Below are 19,190 nucleotides of genomic sequence, written 5' to 3'. Positions count from 1 at the left end.
CGGCTGTGTCCCCTCCCAGTTCCCCGTGCACCCCCAGCCTGCTCGCTGGCAGGCCAGCACAAGAAGCTGGACTGTCCTTGACGGCTCAGCAACAACCCAAAACATCAGCACATTATCAACAGTTTCTCATCCCAAATCCAAAACACAGTCTCACACTGGCTTCTGTGAGGAAAACCAGCTCTATCCTGGCTGAAACCAGGACAGTCGGTGAAATCCCAACTCCTGAACTACAAATAAAAATTTCTTCTTTTTTTCATGGGGGCAAAGGGGTTTTCTGGTTGTTTTTTTATCCTTTTTTTTTCTTTCTGTTCCATGCTAGACTGAGATGTTAGGCTTTTCATGCTAACTATAAAGGAAATCACAGTTTGGGCCAAGTGTTCTTCCTTCACAGTTGAATTGATGGCAATTAGTTTGGCTTTTAAAATTTTTTTTCTTATTAGTCTGCTGCTCACCTTTAAGCTCACAGAGTAAATCTGCATTTATTTTACAGGATTTCCTGTGGTATCCAGAAGTTAATGGCTCTATGAGGCAACGTATAAAATCTTGGACCGAGGTTTGTCTTAAAAAACACTGTTTATTTTAGGAAAACATAGCAAGTGACTGAGGACTATTAACTTTCTGTTTTTTTCATGCACACAGCTATAATTACTAGGAGTCCAGCAACTGCAGCATATCACATATATTGAGTTACATACCAGAGATCTGAAATATGACATCAAAATAGTGGAAGGGGGATTTTTACTGGTGTATATGTTTCTGAGCATCTCCTGGTCTCACAAGGATGGCTTCACTTGGGCCAAAAAAAAAAACCCAACCAAACCAGAAAAGCCATATTTCCTAGGAGCAGCCTGACTCAGCCTATTAAGAGCTGAAAGGATTTTACTCTGATTTGACATTTCTCTTCTCTGTGTCTGCAATGGCTCCGCAGACAAAAATGTGATCAAACATTTTTGATCCTTATGGATCCCTTCCAACTTGACATATTCGATGATTCTATGAATTTATGTTTATGTTAATTTGAGTGTTCCGAACTGAAGGACAAAGGCAATTTGGAAAGTCAAGAATGCCTTGATTCCCCTCCTGCCCCAATATTTCCCTCTAATTACATACTAATTATTTTACATGTTTCAGTTATGATATAGGTTGACATGTTATTCAGCATAAAATTATGTATGTAATTCTGATAACGAGTAATATGTTTACGGGTTGGCAACTAAATTTTCCTTTGCTGGCCTTTAAAAAGCCTGGAGTTATTTAGCAATGGCCCCCAGTGATTCTTTTGCTACCCTGTTTGTCATTCTTGCACAACACCTTCCGTCAAGAGAGTTGAAGTTATCATTCATTTTTCTGTGATTACAACAAATTGAAAGCTGCTAAGCCCTTGCTGTGCCAATGCAAAACTCATACTGGCACTTTTTGTTTCCTTGTACCCGTCTGTTTGAGTACACATTCTGTTCCTTGTCCTAGACATAACTTTCAAACCAGGGCAAAAAGGGCAACAACTGTCCCTTGTCCTTGTTCTGTTTTTGCAATGGGTTTATGGTCACTTTGGTCAGTAGAACAGCTCAAACAGAGGTTTGAGAATGCTGAGACACACGGAGAGAAAAGGTACTTCAATAGTGTGAACTACAGTTTACTTGATCTTAGGAGGAGGTGTTTAGATAGCTTTTAAAGAGAACTTTTGCTGCTAAATTGATGATGATTGTAAGTGCTTATTGATGCTTTGCACTTTTGAAGATTCTGTGACATGAGGATTCTGATATATCACAAATTGTTATTCTCTGTAGTATATCTGCAATCTATTCTTTTGTAACCTTTAACTGATGGACAAGTTGAATCACAATTAATTAAGATACAAGTCTTAATTAACCTGTTCAATATAATAATAATTATAGTTTGTGAATATTTTAAAATTAATTTCTTTTTACTTTGTGTCTTAGGGTTCTGTGGCACAACCTCATATAATTGTAGCAGGAGCTGCCACGGTAAGTTATTCATATATAGGGTATTTCAGTAAAGAAGGAAGTTCTGGTAGGATAACTTTTATACTCTGAAGTTGGTTACATGATGAAGTTATTACACCCAATTTCTAATAAAAAATAGACTCTCAATGAATTTTCTGTTATAGCAAGTAGTTCTAAAATATCAGATATATTTTATTATAACTGTGCGATGTACAGTACTTGCTTTTTGACAGCAATACTGGTTGATAAGCATTGATTAGCTTGAACCTAGCTGATAAATAAAGTAGCTTCATTGTTAAAAGCAAATTATTAATTTTAAAAGTTAAATAAAAGTACTTGCATACTAACTGAGATGCATTTTTAATAAACTCTTTTGAGTCACAACGTACTGCTTTTGAGCATGGCCCAATCTGGAACACTTTTTGAGCGCACATATTTCTTTTAGACTTTTTTAGACTAGATTCAGGCAAAAACCTGAATTTCACAAGAATAATTCAACAACCAAAGGGATTGCACTTCCTGAATCTTGTTCCACTGGAAGTTTCCACCACTGCTGTGAACTGCAGCATCGCAGAAAACAGGGCTGACAAGGACCTGAAGAACCCATCAGTTTGCCACAAGGCAGGATTAGTTACACCTGTGTTGTGCTTGACAAGAGTCAACCGATTCTTTAAAGGTTCCAGGGATGGAATTCAACAGCCCCCCCCCAAGTAGTCTGTTCCAGTAGTTAGCTAGTATTGGGAGTCAAGAGTCGAACAATTACTCACCTCAGTAATTCCACATTTAATGTCCTTTACTTACAAATATTTTGGAAAGGAATTAGCTATTATAAATTGATACCAGCTCAAATGTAGAGGGGGGTGGGGAAACGTGTTTCATTTTAAACAAAATCCTTTGAAAGCAGTTTGGTTTAGAGACTGTTCAGGCATTCCACCAATCTGGAAGCTTTGGGCATGCCAATCTAAGGTGAATTCCCCCAGTTTTAGGGGAAGGTCATATGGGTATGCAGACCTCCACACATTTCGTGACAGAAATTCTCTGTTTCCTTACAGGTGAACCCCACAAATTCTCTTCCTCTGTAGGATCAACGTAAATATTTGAGCTTTAGGATTCTTAGTAAGCCTAGAATAGCTCTGCTCAGTCTCAGAATCTAGTATGTTTTACTAGCATGGGTCATTTTATTTCACACAGAAAATGCCATTATATATGGATAGTGTTCTGGCATGCAGAAGGTCAGGTTGCAAAACTACAGGACTCTTAGCTAAATAATTCCTTTCACTCATATATATATATGTCCTTTGTGGACAGCAGGAGATACGAACCAATAACATGTATGTGATGCTCAGCTCTTTATAACACCAATATATTTACACAAAATGTTGATATCTAGAGTTGGCCAAAGATAAACGTCCCCTATTTTAAGGGACTTGCAGAAAAGTAAAGTGCTTCAGAAATCTGATGCATCAGCAACATTACCATGGCTAGCACTAGTGTGGTAACCTGTTACTAGATTAAACTGGTCTGTGCCCTTGGACTTGTCAGCATTTTGAAACTTACCTGTGTCTTTAACTTAGCTCTCTGTTTGGTCATGCTACTTTGGTCTGGACATGTCTGTCTTAAGATGTCAACTGCATAACAGTTTATAAATAGAAGGAAAGTCTTATAAGCTGGAGAAGCTCCAGCTAGTACAAGACTTAGTTGCTTGCTTATTCTGAGAAAAGCAGATGCTCTGGGAATGTCACTGCAGTGCTCTGCTTCTTAGTTCCTGACTTCCTGCTGAATAGAATATGCTTCTTAAAACTTCTGTTTAAATACTGTGTGTATTTCACAAGTAAAGATTTAGCTACTGGGAGAAACTGCTTTTTTCCCAGAGTGTGAGTTCTCAGAGCAGCTGCATGTTATTTGGTTTCATGAAGTATTCGTTTATATTCGATAATATTCTCAGGAAGTGGATTAATTGGTGTACTTGGCTTACATCAAAATTTATATGTAGATATTTAGAAATAACTAGAGAGTTCACTGCCTTCAGGCTAAATTATTTTTTACCTTTTTTACAGATTTTGACAAAATCAGTATAGATACAGTAATACTTTTTAAAAATGCTACATGTATTTTTCCTACAGTGTGGGATATTCTCTTCAGAAGTTAGGAGAAGTTCTTGGGTAGCTATAGCATTCTCCCAACCATTTCAAACAGAAGATTAAATCAGAAATTAAAATGGCTTTTTCTTTTTTTTTTTTTTTATTTGTGGTTTCTGCAAAACAGATTGAAATATGGGAACTTGATATCACGGTCAAGATTTGCTTGCACGCATCTCTTGCTGTGGTCTTTTTTCCTAGAGTAAAATGACCAAATTGGCCATGATTTTTATGTAATGTGACTGTATTTGCTGCTTCATCATTGTTCAAAGTCAAGGGGCTTTTAATTAAAACACCTTGCATCATTTAATTTATGAAAAAATCAAATATACATTAAGTTGAATTTTATATACTCTGCATTTGAATGGTCTGTTTGAATGTGATTATCTGTCTAGACAGCTGCTTAATCCAAAAGAAATTGTTTAGCACTTTAAAAGTGAAGACTAAAGAAATAATCTAGCTTTATAGAAATACTGAAAAATAGCTACTAACGGAGCAATAGAATCAGTTAATTAAGGGTCCTCAGACATACACGTTCTGAATCTATCTTTCTATTCTTCCAGTGGTCTATCAAGATTCACAATGGCAGCAATGAAGCCCTCACACAATATAAAATCAATATCACTTCAATTGCACCTCTTTTGGAAAAATTAGCAAAAAGTAGTGATGTTTACTGGGTCTTACAAGGTAAAGTAATGAACAGTAGGTAACAGTTTGCACTGTCTGTTGAATCATTGTTTTGTAGGATATGGAAAACTTGGTTCATACTGCTTACTTGCAGAGTAAAAAGAGTGTTGGCTGAATTCTAATCTGGCCTTTCTTGCAGTCTTAATTAGGTGATACCTAACTAGCTGTTAGTAGTGATGGAGATTATAAAGCTCTCAGAAAAATCTTTTGCCTTCTGAACTCTTAATTCTTTGTTACATTACTCTCAGACTCAATATGCCAGCTCTTCTCCCTGTGCTGTGCTCTGTATGTGTGTCCTGGGAGTCAAGAACGCAAGCGCATAAAGCTGCATTCCCGTGTTTGTGTTCAATTAAATTTTCAAGATAACATAAAGAATAGGAGAGATTCAACAAGTGCATCCTCTGTGTGTCTAGAGTGAATAGACATACTGTAGAGAATATAAAGAATTTAAGACTCTAGAATGAAACTTGCTTCTGTACACTGACCACTGATGAGTTAAGATTAGGAGCCAGAAATCATGGTTCAAAATGAGTCTGTGATATTTTTATTATGGCACCAAGCTTACATTCTTTCCCTTTCTTCAATAAAACTAAGGTATGTCTCTGACAATGCACAATGGTCATAGGTAGAATCTGCTCCTTGTTTGTCTGCCATAGAATACAGCATTTTAGATTATCATCACCTCAGAAACATAGGCAGATTTTGACCCCTGATAGGAATATACCCAGCTGTAGCCTTACAGTCACATCCAAGTTCCTATCTAAGACGGTTCTAAACATTAACCTGAATCAACAGATTAATCTTCTCGCATTTCTTTCAAAACCATGTTTATCTATAACAGAAGCAATTAGCTGTCAGATGTCCCAATGTTCTGTTGATAAAGATTCAGTCCATTTAAGTAATCTCTGAGCTCTTTAATGGGATAAGTAAGAGGAAAAGCAGTCTGTACACAGAGTTATCTAGACATTGATTGTCCAAAAGTAGGCAGTGAGGTAGCTAAAGTAAATCAACTTATAGCTCGTGGAGTGTGTTTCACTAGAATTATGAACATCAGTAGCTTTTCATAGCAACTTACTGATCTCCAGCTGACCTTTTGATCTAGAACCCCATATAGCTTTGTATTAAGCTCTACATAATTTCTGAAGCCTGCAGGCAGTTAAGCGGTGTTCCATTCTTCTGAAAAACTGAAATTCTGCCATCAGTTAAACTGGAATCAACATGAGCAAGTGGAATATGCTTATGGACTATGACTTAGAGAAATGAGAAGCTGGTTTCTTCTGCAGTAACTAGAGGGTTTGAGAGATTTTTTTTTTCCCCCTTTTTTTTTTACTGCTGCCTATCTTCTGTCCTCTTGGCTTTGGAGTCTTGGGGGATTCCATTACTGAGAGAAGGCATAAGCAGCTCTGCCCTCCAGCATTATACGCTCTTCATGGGTTTGGGGAAATGAAACAGGCATTCATGTCTGGCTAAAGCTTTCTAATCTATAAGTACGTATGCATGACTGAGGAATGGAGATAAGAACATTTCATCATGAACACCTCTCATTACTACTGTAGTTGCTGTAACAGTCACACATTCTTTGTACATTTTTTCTGTACCATTAAGCAATTGTGACTACCTAAATGAAGGTAGCCTGTACAACTTGAGCTGAGTATTTGTCAAGTAGAAGATTAATGTGCCCGTTCTTTGTCCTTTTCAAATTCAGACCCTGTTTATGAAGATATGCTGAGTGAAAGTCGGAAAATGATCACTAATGAGAAAATAGATGCTTATAATGAAGCAGCTGTTCGTATTCTGAACAGCAGCTCACGAAATTCCAAAGCTAAAGTTAAAGTGTTCAGTGTATCAAAATTGATAGCACAAGAAACTATCATGAAGTCTGCAGATGGCCTGCATCTCCCTGAATCAAGCAGAGATACAGTAAGTGTTTTTATCACTGGTCGACATTAAAAGTAATAATAGTAAAACAGGATTTTAAGTGAATGTTCTGAAATGGCAGACAATATGAATGTAGTGAGGACCTGCACATTCTTCAGGAAATTTTGTTCAGAAGATCTCAATAGGTGGGAGGGCAGTCAGTTATATAGGATGTTTTAAAAACACAATAGCAAACACATTAGTGCATAGCTATTTTAAAATAGCTGTTAATCCACTAGATCTTTTAGATCCTGAGTGCAAACTTTGGACCTTCATCTGCATGAATGAGTTAGAGTGATAATGATTTGTAAAGCAGTGCTAAGAAGTGTCTTAAATTTTCCTCTATGTGCCCATATAATTTTGTTTAGTAAGATCTATGAAAATCATAAGGCAACACACAATATACACCTTCCTGGTTGCATGGTGTGCCACTGACTTTATTTCGTATTTTGTCTTTAACCTACCTGTGTGTGTGTATACATACATACATACATATATATATATATATATATATATATGCATGCATCAAGTAGGCCCCTCTGATCTCAGTCTGCCCTTCTTGTGACTTTTAGTTCCAGTCCTTTGCAGGTTTCAGTTGCTTTCGAGTACTGGATGAACTAAATATCATCTCACCACAGGTTGCAGTCTCATTTAGAGACTTTCATTACCATGCCCCTTTAGGACACCAGTTTGTGAGCTGTTTTTCATTTCTAGTCCTTCTGGCTCTTTTTTTAGCTCCTTTTAGAGCCAGTAGAGAGAAGTCTTCTGTTGTAAGGTTTAGGATTAGGTCTTTTTGCTTACCTCAAGAAGCTTAAGGGTTTGGAAGAGATATGTTGACTGTACTGTTGAATCCAACTAAGTATATGGGGATACTGTGAAATTTTATCTCTGTAATGATAAGGGAGAATTGCATATGTTTTATGTCAATGCATGATCTAGAAGAAAATTTCTTATGATGAAAATGTAAACTTTTTTATTAGAGATTGACAAAACTGCCTATTTCTTTGACAGAATGCGATGATTCTTATGAATGTCTACTGCAATAAGATAATGAAGCCCATTGATGGCTCCTGCTGCCAGCCTCAGCCTCCTCTCACTCTGATACAGAAGTTAGCCTTCTGTTTCTTTACTTTTTCCATTATTGGATATTTAATCATCAATTTAATTCATCGGAATAATTTTCGGAAGAACAAATCGTGCGCTGATTTGGAAAGTGGAGAGGAGAAGAAACCTGCCATCAGCACTCCTAATGTTTCTACTTTAGAGATGCTCTTACACTCCTTCTGCAAACTTGGTCTAATCATGACCTATTTTTATCTATGTGACAGAGCAAATCTTTTCATGAAGGAAAATAAATTTTATACACATTCATCTTTCTTTATACCAATCGTCTATATCTTGGTTTTGGGGGTATTTTATACCGAAAACACCAAGGAGGTAATGCTCATGTGGACATCGTACTTATAACATTGTTTACTAGCTTGAGTGTAAATAACTAAATATTGAAAGTTAAATTTTCAAAGTCAGTTAAATTTTCTTCATCTGAAGAAAATGCACTCACAAGCAATATAATGTTTGCGTGGTATTAGATGCAAAAGGTTTTTGAAAGCATGTGGGTATGAGCGCTTTTAGCCATTGTCACTAGGTCAAATTTGAAGTGAGCATAGCTCAGATACAAGAGAATTTAGAGCACATTAAAATCTGGTAGAACTGTGTCCACTAGACAGAAGTCTTTTACAATTGACACCTATTTACACATAAAGTGGTTTATTGTTTTGAACTTTTTCTCCTCATTTTGTAGATGTTCGTTGTACTTTTTGGAATAGCAACACTCTTGTTTTGTTTTGCATTAGACTAAAGTGTTAAATAGAGAACAGACTGATGAATGGAAGGGCTGGATGCAACTTGTTATTTTGATTTATCATATCTCTGGAGCAAGCACTGTAAGTGATTTGGATTTCGTTTTTCTTTTAAGTGAGAATGCAATTTGGGTATGTTACTTCAAAAGAAAGATAGTGCAAATGTGTATTAAAGTTGAATAGAATGAATGCTATCGTTCCTGGGATTGTAAAAATGGTATTAACAGAATTAGTTTTTCTCTCTATTAGTTTTTCTCTCTATTTAAGTGTAATTTCATTGATAAGAGCATTTTATGCATTACGTAGCCAATGAAAAATTATACTTGTTTCCTCCATGTAGAATATTACATTAGTTTATTTTTAATTGCTAGCAACACTTCATTTTTATGTTCAGAACTTGAAACTGCTGAAGGTAAGCTTTCAAAGATTCTTTCTTAAGTCTCTCTTAATCGGTTACAGAATATGGCAAGTGTAGAGCAATAAATAGCAGAAACTCATTTTAACATCAGAGAGGTTAGCGCAACAAAAGAGCTTAATAAGAAACAAGCAAAATGCAGCATGATGTTTCTTTTCTTAGCTAAACCTGGTTTACTGCAATGCAGAAAAAGCATAAATAGGGGTGGAGAAAGGAAAATCAAAAGCACCTATGTGGCCATTTGTAAAAGGTACTTTCTTTTTTCTCAACAGTTTTTGCCTGTGTACATGCACATTCGAGTTCTGGTTGCTGCATATCTGTTCCAAACAGGTTATGGACACTTCTCATATTTTTGGATAAAAGGGGACTTTGGTGTATACAGAGTGTGTCAGGTAAGACTATCTACTTACTGGTTTTGTAAAGAAATTTCTTCATATAACAAAACATCTATAATATGTCTGTACTCCCTAAATAATGTGATATGAGATTACATTAAAAATGGCCGTTGTTTCTATGTAATCTGACCCGATGAATCAGTCGTGTTTATCTCATACAAACATACAGCATATAAATGATACTTGCAATGTAAAAAATGTAAGTATGTAGCCTTTAAAATATCAAGACAAATATTTTCCAATATAGCAATGGAGCTTTCATTGCAGTAGCAGTTTACTATATATAGCAATATATGTGTAATGATCCAGGCAGGCTGCCTGGCAGTAAAGAAGGATATCATTGACAAGAAATGTATTTACTAAATCTTCCTAGATTATTCTGTAGTCGCTGGTGAGTAAGAGGTTTATGTGGATAGCTGTGATGTTTGGAATTGCCCTCTGGAACAGCCTTTCTCCAGTTACTATTGAGAATAGATAGGTGGTGTGAATGTTATCATCTGCTCTCCCCTGCTGGCAAAAAAAAAGATGGTTTTCCCAAATTAGCCATTGGAAATACTTCATTTTGCTTCTCTTACCTTGTTCTTAACAACATCAGTCTGCTCCATGTTGATATTTTCCCATATGTTTGTTTTTTTTAAATTATTAGTATGTTTCTATTAGAGCTTTCTTTATACAAGTAGATAAATGTTTGGTGAATCCAAGAGGCAGTTGTATACAGAATTTCCTTTTTTGTCCTTTTCTGTGAATAAAGGTAACTACTCAGCTAGTTATGCAGCACATTGGTTAGATTGCTCCCAGGATGGCAGGTCTTTATGTAGATGGAACAAATGTTGTCTTGTCTCTGATTTAAATAGAAGTAATTTCCACTTGCTTAAATTGTGGAAGCTTTTAATTTTATATGCATTTTGGATTTTTTCCTCACATGTTGGTGAAATGAAAACCTTTTTGGTTGGTTAGTTGGGGCCATTATTAGTGTCCCAAAGCACTTCTGGCATCTTTCTTTCCTTCAGATTAGTGATCTTTTGGATCTCTTAAAGAAACTTTTCACATTGCTATTTTATTAAGGATCCAGCTGTTTTGCATTGAAGTAGATTACTAATACATGAACAAGAGGCATCACTGTAGTACTTGTTACCTCTTTCAAGACATAGCAAAGTATTGTAAAATAATGTGCATTACTTTTTCTTTCATTCTCAACTGAGTATTTGTTGAGTTGGGTTTTTTTGTTGGGATGGTTAGTTCTGTGTAACAGTATGTTTAACCATTTGATATATAGAATATGGTCAGAAATACCATTGTTTTTCTTTAAAAACATACTAAAATTTCACGAACATACCAGATGTAACCTTTGAAAAACAAACATGCAGGTTTATTTTTTTTCATTTAAAAAATGGTGGGGTTTTTGTTCCAAAAGTTTTTTCTGTTACAGGTTTGAGTTTTCAGATCAAAATGTGAAATAGGGAGAAAACCAATACTTTCCAGTCAGCTATATTGATTCTGTGGGTTGTTTTCTTTTCCAAAGACACTGTATTGCAGCCTACATTTGTTAATAAAGAAAATGAATTTTTGCACCATAACAGTTGGAGAACATATCTGTTTTTGTGGTTTCCCTCCCAGGTTTTGCAGTGGGTGCTATAGCAGTTTAAAAAATAAAAATAAAAATCAGTCTTTAATTGCTGTTAAGCGTTATATTGTCATGTAACTCAGGTCATCGTGCTTATTAAGCATATGACTACAGCCTAACTGCAGCACTGGTAATGACATTACCCTAGCTTTAACTGAGCTAGCCCAGGTGCTATGGGAGTGAAAGCAGAGAGGCACTAACAGCATCCAGCAAGCTGAATACTCAGTCCCCAGCCTGGAGTCAGTTCTATTTTATCCTATTTTCATTGCTATCTCTACCCAGGTAGGCCAGCATAGGCCAGGTCCAGTACTACGTAATCAGCCTGTAGGCTTATATTGCATTATTGGTGTTCCCCAGGACACTTACCTGTGTTTCAGTTGAAAGAGAATCAGCATGCAAGATGTAAAATACACAGATATTTTTATATAGTGCTAAAGAAACATGTCCCCCATCCTTCTTAGCTTTGCCTCCCAGTTTATATATCCTCTGTCTTCTCTCCTCTCACTTCTTCCAGGTTTTATTTCGTCTCAATTTCTTGGTTGTGGTACTGTGCATAGTGATGGACCGACCTTACCAGTTCTACTACTTTGTGCCGTTAGTGACTGTCTGGTTTATGATCATTTATGCCACCTTAGCTATATGGCCTCAGATAGTCCAGAAAAAAGCAAATGGTAAGATTTTTTTTTTTCCCTTCTGCTATAAAACATTTGCATGTTACTACAAATTATAACCATACTGAAAATGGTACTGTTAGTACATCTCATCTGTTTTTAACGTAGTCACAGTATCTTAAATAGCTGTTCACAGGAATATGGTTTGTCACAGATGAATTATAAGTCAGCTGAAAAATGTAATAGCTGATAACTAAAGTTTCTCTCTGGTTACAGTCATATTAGAATACTTTTTAATAGGTTTTGACCATCAGAAATGTGTTTTATCAAGAGTTGTAATATTCTTGAAGGCAAACTAAAAACATAGGTTATGCTAGCTATGCTAGCTGAGATTGTTGCTGTAGTCTACTAATGCGTATGGCATGAACAGTGAGCATTTACTTTCCCATCCTGCATTGTCAATGTGTCATATCTGAGCACTATGTGTCATCTTGAGCACTAATTCTGCCATATCTGCCAAATAAGAACTTGGTGTTTGTTATCTTAGTATCTTAGACTAAGTGAACTATCAGAAGTATGTCTTGCGATACACGTATTTTAAATAAAAATTGAAGTGAAATTCCAGTTTATTTTGTGCATTGCATTTCATTGAAGAGCTGTCATCATGTGGTAAATGCTTATTATTTAATTCACCTAAACTAGAAGTAAAACCTTACATGTCTTAGATCCTCCTTCCCTATCGATGGAGTAATATCCAAATTTTATAGTCTGCTGATATGACAATGAAATGTCTAGCAAATGCATGCTAGCGATAGATGCTGCAAAAATATAATTAGAGAGTAGTTTTACAAGATATCTCAAAGACAAATAGCTCCAATATTTATTTGTTTATTTTTTTCAATAAAGGCACTTCTGTTCCAAATACAGAGAAATTACTGTTGTGTACTTCGGAGCAGTAGTGTACTGTGAAACTAGAAAATCTTTCAATGACAACTTTCACCTGTTTATGTCCCTATTTATGGCTGCCAGTTTATATGGCGAGAGAGGGAGATGATCTCTGTTGTAATGTTGAGGCTTGGGTAGAGCTTAGTATCAATCAACAGCTTTGAGGAGCAGTTTCTCATGCTTGTCTTAACAAGGTACTTGTGCCTAATATCCCGCAGTTGAGCTTTGGAGTACAACTGGTAGCTCAAAGTTTAATAATACATGTTCTACTTATCTCACATGACAAAAGCTGTTGGGCATTTTATTTATTTATTTATTTATTTATTTATTTTTATACTTTTCTATGTATATATATTTTATATATACATTTTATAAATAATTTTACAAATAAAAATACATTTGTTTATATGTATAAATTATATATATTTTATATTTTTATGTATTCATTTACATTCCCGTAGACTAGGGACTGCCCGTGCAGAGTATTTGGGAAAGCAGAGGCTTTATATAGTGTTTCTGTTTGAGCACCTAAATTCTTTTCTTTCTGTATGTATGTCGTCCCTGTTCTAGACCCGAGGGTTAATTTACGAATGATAGGTTGTTAATTGCTGTGAATGTTTATTTTAATCACTTAAAGCAAAATTTAATATGTAAATGTAGATAATGATAAAATATTGCTGGTAATATTTGAACATTTATTTATGACTGTATCTATTACTAAGCATAGCTACACTGAATAATGGGCAATTATTATTTAATGTGTCCTGGGTTTTGCTATTGAAAAATTGATGACTGTATAGTGATTAATTTATGTCTTCCTCAGGGAACTGCTTATGGCACTTTGGTTTACTGCTGAAACTGATTTGCTTACTGACATGTATATATTTTCTGTCCTATTCTCAGGTTTGTAAATTTTGACTATTTTTATCCTTAACAACCTAAGAGAGTATTACCTGTCTCTACTTTTTAATGTGCTCATAACTTGTATATTTTCTCCTGTATCATAAATATAGAAGAAAAAAAAACGGAACTTTTCAGTTTCTTTTCATCTTTGAATTGCATGCTGGAAAAAAAACAGTTCTCTATCTTACTCATTTGTTTGTAATGCTCGATATGTGTTCAGTATACTACAACAATTGTAATAAATACAAAGGTCTGTGCTTTGGTTTTGGGGTGGCATTTTTTTTAATGTGCTTAAAGTTACTGGGTTTTGCTAGCATATGGTGATATGAAGATCTGTGTCTCTTAGTGACCTGGTGTTGGCTTTGATCTCTTATCCAAAGACTGGTTCTCATGCTAAATTAGCAACCTACTGCATGCTGTAAGTATAGCTGACAGAAATAAGGGCACAGTTTGTCACTCCAGGATTTTACAGGAGGGGTTGTGTGGTTTTAGTCACTCGTTGGTTTCAAGCCTTCTGTAGAGTATGCATTCCTTATCCTAACATGTCAGTGGATCCCTCCCTTTAAGCTCACAGCACAAAATGGAAGACATGCCTATACCTTTATGGGAAGCAAAACTGCAACTCCCTCTCATCTGATGAAGTATTTTGGGGGGTTGTTTTTTCCTTTGCGGGGCAGAGTGCCTTCTAAGGAAGCCTGTTATTTTGGTAATGCCACATAGCTAGTGAAATAGGGATGTGATAATACTAAAAGACAGTGTATTGATTTAAATTTATTAAGTATGGTTGACATCAGTGTTAATGTTTTTGCTATGTTTGTTTTTTACAGGGCGCGTTTGAGAAGATATTTTCTTTTTGGCCACTGTCCAAGTGTTTTGAACTGAATGGGAATGTCTATGAATGGTGGTTTAGGTGGAAGTTGGATCGCTATGTATGTAACATTTGCATAAATTTATACTTATCTTCTAAGTGTATTTTTTAATTTAGAGGGGACAGAGAGTTGTTTTCTTTTCCTCCAGAGAAAACGGAAGTTTGTCCCAGTGGGTTGTTTAATAGAAGACCAAGCTGCATCCACCTTACTTCTGCAAATGTCTGTCAAAGCCTTGCTTAAAAGATGGATGTTGATTTATTTGCTGCGGGGTCCTGCTTAATTTGCTTTTAAAAAAAAAGTCATAAGTGACCTAGATTTGTCTTTTTCCAAGAATCTTACTGCAAAAATTTAGCAGCTGTAGCATTTCAGGCTATTGAAATACAAGGCAAATAATTGTGGTGGCTTTCTTTGTAACATTTTCTGAAAGTTGTATCTATTAAAGATGTATTTCTTTTACGGTAACCATTAAACCACTTTTAAAATCGTTGTCTTGGTGCCCAGGGCACACTATTCTTGCACCTATTTTTAAATGGTTTTCCAGTGGGAAAGTGCTTTCTTTCCAGTTACTGACCCTACAATGTGGGGGAATAGAACAGGGAGACACTGGTCTTTTTTTTGCCGCCTTGGCAAGGGAAGTGGAGTTTCTAAGATGGGACCATTTATCTGCTAACGTTATCCTTAACGAGATCACTTGCACACTTCTCCCTGTGGAAGTCTTCAATAACTGAAATTTGGGGAGCACACAGTCGTCACATCCTGGGCTGCTCCCATCAGCAGCGCACATGGCATTGCGACATTTCAGACTTGGAGCTTTGCTGCTTAGGAACAGTGTGTGTTCTGTGATGCCGCTAAAGAGGAAGTCCCAAAATAAATACAGAAGACAAGCACCACATGGGCCTGAAACAGCATGTGTTGCTAGCTAATGAGAACTTGGCATAAGATCATAAAACACTCTTAAAGAATTATGTCTGTGAGAGAAGGAAGCACTTGTAGTGCTTCTTGAACATTTTCACCTGCCAACTTGGGAGGAGGCCAGAGACTCCTGGTTTTTCCCCCAAGAAAGCCCTTTTCAATGCTAGCATAGATTGCAGAGGGGGTAGTAGGTACTTGAAAGCTTCTTGAAATTTCATTGTTGTGTCTAATGCTCTTTGAAGCATTAGGAAGAGTACTTTATTTGTAGTTCTTGCGTGGAGTTAGAAATGCAGTTTGTGACAACCTAGTGTAGAAAACCTATTTTTGTTTGCTTCAGTAAATCTGGGAAAGGACCTTTTGACACCTAAGCTTTGGTATTACAAATAGTTTATCCTGTAGCATTCTGTTAAGAGTTTGTACCTGAAGTACTTGTGAAAGCCATGAAATATTCATTGCATTCTGTTTGTCTTTTACAGGTGGTTTTTCATGGGATGCTGTTTGCTTTTATTTATCTGGCATTGCAGAAACATCAGATGATATCAGAAGGAAAGGGAGATCCTCTTTTCTCCAACCGAGTTTCAAGTGTTTTAATATTTATTTCAGTTGTATCCTTTTTGGTACGTACCTAGTATAACTAGTATAATCAGGTTTGTAAATCTCTAACGAAGAAGTTTTCTGAAGTTCTTGTTTAGAAAGTGTATTGATTTTAGAAAAAAACAAATCTTGATCTGTAGATATTTCAGCTGTATTTTTCTGCACAGCCCTACCTGTCTACTCACTAAAATATTTTTCCTTTCAGTCCAATTGTAGATGAAAGCATCATCACTCTTTCAGTTCATTGCAAAGGTTACAAGAAAATTGGATCATAAAAATAACATGGTAGATAAAGCAACTCTTGTCTCCACTGTTGTTTGCTTGTCTATTTGTGATGAAAAAATTGTCAACAGTATGCTTCTATCTTAGGGTATGAATAAGTATGGTATTCATCAGTTGGAAAGAAGAATTTGAGAGAAACACAAAACTAAGTACAGTGTAGTTTTTTTTATTACTGTCCCGCATCTTAGTGAACCAACTGCTGCTGAAGCACTTCAAAATAGCTTACCTCTTGTTTCATTTTTAAATGTTACATATAATTGCTACACAGACTGATTTTTATATCTTTTAGACCTACTCTATTTGGGCTAGTAGCTGTAAAAACAAGACAGAGTGCAATGAACTACATCCTTCTGTTTCTGTGGTGCAGGTAATTATAATTACAGTCCTTTACAGTGATAGAATCTAGTCTGTTCTTGTCTGGGCTTTTCTTAAAATTGTTTTTAAATATATTTTTGCTTTAGCATGGAATGTCAGATATTGAGCTTCATTCTCATTTCTGAAAGCAAAAAAGGGTTTAACTGTATTGCTCACTGTTCTTCGTTGCCTTTAAGCACTGAAATCGCATATTGTGATTACGCTTTTGATTAACCCTGATGTCCTTAGTGTAGCTTTCATATGCACTGTTTAAGTCTACACCTGACTTTTGACTAATTGCATAGCAGTGGAAAAAAAGAAAGCTGTAGGGAGGCACGAGTGTTTGGGAGGTATTAGTATAGGAAGTAACCTATAGGATCCTGTAGTCACTTTAGGCAGAGAAGAGGTGGGCCACAGGGGCATGTGTGTGGTTTTCTTAAATTTAGATTTTCCTCTTAGTGTGTCCCCTGCACCATTATACCCGAGTTGTCTGATTCTGTTCCCTTTCTGTTTCTTTTTTTAGTAGTTTGTCCTGCCGTCTTGAGGGGCAGAATGTGTGACTTAATTTTTTAATATTAATTTGTCCATCTTGACACTTCCTCTTTAAAAATTGAGGGTTAACTCATATTTGTGGCCAACTTCATTTTAGGCTGGCATGGTGTAACATGATTTTGTGACCATGCCCAGTAAGTGTATAGTAGTATCTATCAACATCAAGGCCATGGTTTTACTGAAGAATTAAATGTGACTTGTTATGCTATAAGAATGTGTGTAAGCGATTTTCAGTTTCAAGACCTACTTTGTTAAGTATAAACTGCACAGATTTTTGTTTGGTTTATATCTTTATTAGATTTTAAAGAAAATCTAATGCATTTTAGACTTTCACTTTAGACAGTGAAAATTACTAAACCTTTTTTTTGTGTGTGTAATCTGCTTGTCATCCACAGTAACTTTTTGAAAACTTTTTTTTTAAAAAGATTTTAGCTTTCATCCTTATCAGGAACATTCCTGGATATGTCCGATCTGTGTATAGCTCATTCTTTGCCTGGTTCGGCAAAATTTCTCTAGAGGTAAGTACAATGATCAGAAGTACAGTGAATTGAAACTTAGAAATGTAAGGTGGTTTTATGACTAAATTGTAGTATAACACATAACTAGTGAAAACATTTATTGGCTTATTTAATACTATGCTGTTGTGATTTGACCTCTTTCACCATTGTAGCTTCCATCTGCACTTAAAAATCATAGCTGAAGTAGCAGTCTCACCGTAGCAGACTTATTTCTTACGCTGTTTTGGGGGGCAGTTTAGTGTTGTAAGAATGGGGATTTAATGCTGGAGTAAGCTGTGGTGTGTATGCAGTTGGAAGATAAAAATTTAAGCCAGTTGAAGAATCAGCATGAATTATACTGACTAATGTAAGTACAGTTATAAATGTGTTTGCCCTAGAAGGCTTTTCTGCATTAATAAACAAATGTAACTTTTCAAAGAAAACCCTTTGTAGTGCAAATGTTATCTTGTTCCATTGAGTGTATATTTTGAAACAGTAGGAATTATCTTGCTTTCCATTTTATTTGCTGTTTAGTAATACTAAATGTTTAATTTTATTGTATTACTAAAATACGTTTTAAAAAGGTTTTCCAGGAAACTCATTGTAATACAATGTATACGTAGTACACGATTTTTAATTTTTTTTAAAGGATCATTTTTTCACTGCTCTGATTCCTGGTGAACTCTGAGGTGCTGATCAACTCCAGGGACCTTTGCATTCATCAGCAGTTGAAGCATTATCTTTTATTTGCAGGCTTGTTAGTTCAGTCCCTCACCAGAGATACAGTAACATATTCCTCATCCGTTCTGCCATAATGTAAACGATGCTCCCCTGTGCCATGTTTGGTTGACGGCTAAGCAAACCCGTTTTACTGTGTAGCGTAACAGACCAATAGTTCTGTCTTCAAGCAGAGACATGGGGAAAACGGCTTCTCAAACTATGTTATTTAATCACAAATGTCTCACTTAAGCAGAAGTACAGATGCAATAGTAAAAATTATATGTTTTTCTATAGGTAAAAATATTTATATATAAGTATTATTAAAGACATTCTTCTTTCTTTTAGCTTTTCATTTGCCAATACCATATTTGGCTGGCAGCGGACACAAAGGGGATCTTGGTGCTCATTCCTGGATATCCAATGTTTAACGTTCTTGTCAGCACTTTTATATTTGTTTGTGTGGCACATGAAATTTCTCAGATCACCAATGATCTAGCACAGATTGTGGTTCCTAAAGATAACTCAACTCTGCTGAAAAGGTTGCTATGCATAGCTGGATTTTTTTCTGGACTACTCCTCTTCTCAGCAATGCAAGATCAGTCAAGGCATTAACTTGAAAAGATTCTTGGAAACTTTCTTCAGGTTTACTTTGTGTCTGCCTGAACAAAAATTCTCAGCTGGAGGTACAAGAAGACATTTCAATTAAGTGTGTGGAAAATGTATATAGTGCAAATGTACATATTTTGTGTGGAAACAGCCTTCTCAAATAATCTGAGAACCAAGAATGCACTGTACAGAATTGCATGTGAAAACGAGTCTTTTCTACTGGTTATATGTTTCTGTTTACATATCTGTTTAAACGTGACACGAAAAAGTGAAGTTAAATGGTTTAGCAATATCACGTGCTTATCATGGAATTAACTTTACCTTGGGTCAGCCGAATGAAGAGCGG

The 19,190-nt window shown here is 35.8% G+C and overlaps 1 protein-coding gene across 1 annotated transcript in view; it reads left to right on the top strand.

Moving 5' to 3' along the window:
- The window catches only part of CASD1 (CAS1 domain containing 1), a gene marked incomplete at its 3' end in the record, with an annotated part of 41,595 nt that extends 22,745 nt beyond the window's left edge, over positions 1-18,850 (top strand). The window contains exons 5-18 of the mRNA XM_082015309.1: positions 491-553; positions 1,941-1,985; positions 4,666-4,789; positions 6,495-6,709; positions 7,718-8,143; positions 8,560-8,649; positions 9,253-9,372; positions 11,514-11,670; positions 13,379-13,458; positions 14,286-14,387; positions 15,716-15,856; positions 16,405-16,482; positions 17,447-17,539; positions 18,584-18,850. Of these exons, the coding sequence (XP_081871435.1) occupies positions 491-553; positions 1,941-1,985; positions 4,666-4,789; positions 6,495-6,709; positions 7,718-8,143; positions 8,560-8,649; positions 9,253-9,372; positions 11,514-11,670; positions 13,379-13,458; positions 14,286-14,387; positions 15,716-15,856; positions 16,405-16,482; positions 17,447-17,539; positions 18,584-18,850 (2,001 nt within the window). The remainder of the gene's footprint in view (positions 1-490; positions 554-1,940; positions 1,986-4,665; positions 4,790-6,494; positions 6,710-7,717; positions 8,144-8,559; positions 8,650-9,252; positions 9,373-11,513; positions 11,671-13,378; positions 13,459-14,285; positions 14,388-15,715; positions 15,857-16,404; positions 16,483-17,446; positions 17,540-18,583) is intronic.
- Between the last annotated feature and the right edge of the window lie 340 nt (positions 18,851-19,190).

The sequence above is a fragment of the Phaethon aethereus genome (assembly GCF_964289735.1).
Source record: "Phaethon aethereus genome assembly, chromosome: 2".
NCBI classification, from domain to species: Eukaryota; Metazoa; Chordata; class Aves; order Phaethontiformes; family Phaethontidae; genus Phaethon; species Phaethon aethereus.
The sequence above is the reverse complement of the archived record's forward strand: the minus strand, read 5'-3'. Positions and strand labels throughout refer to the sequence as shown.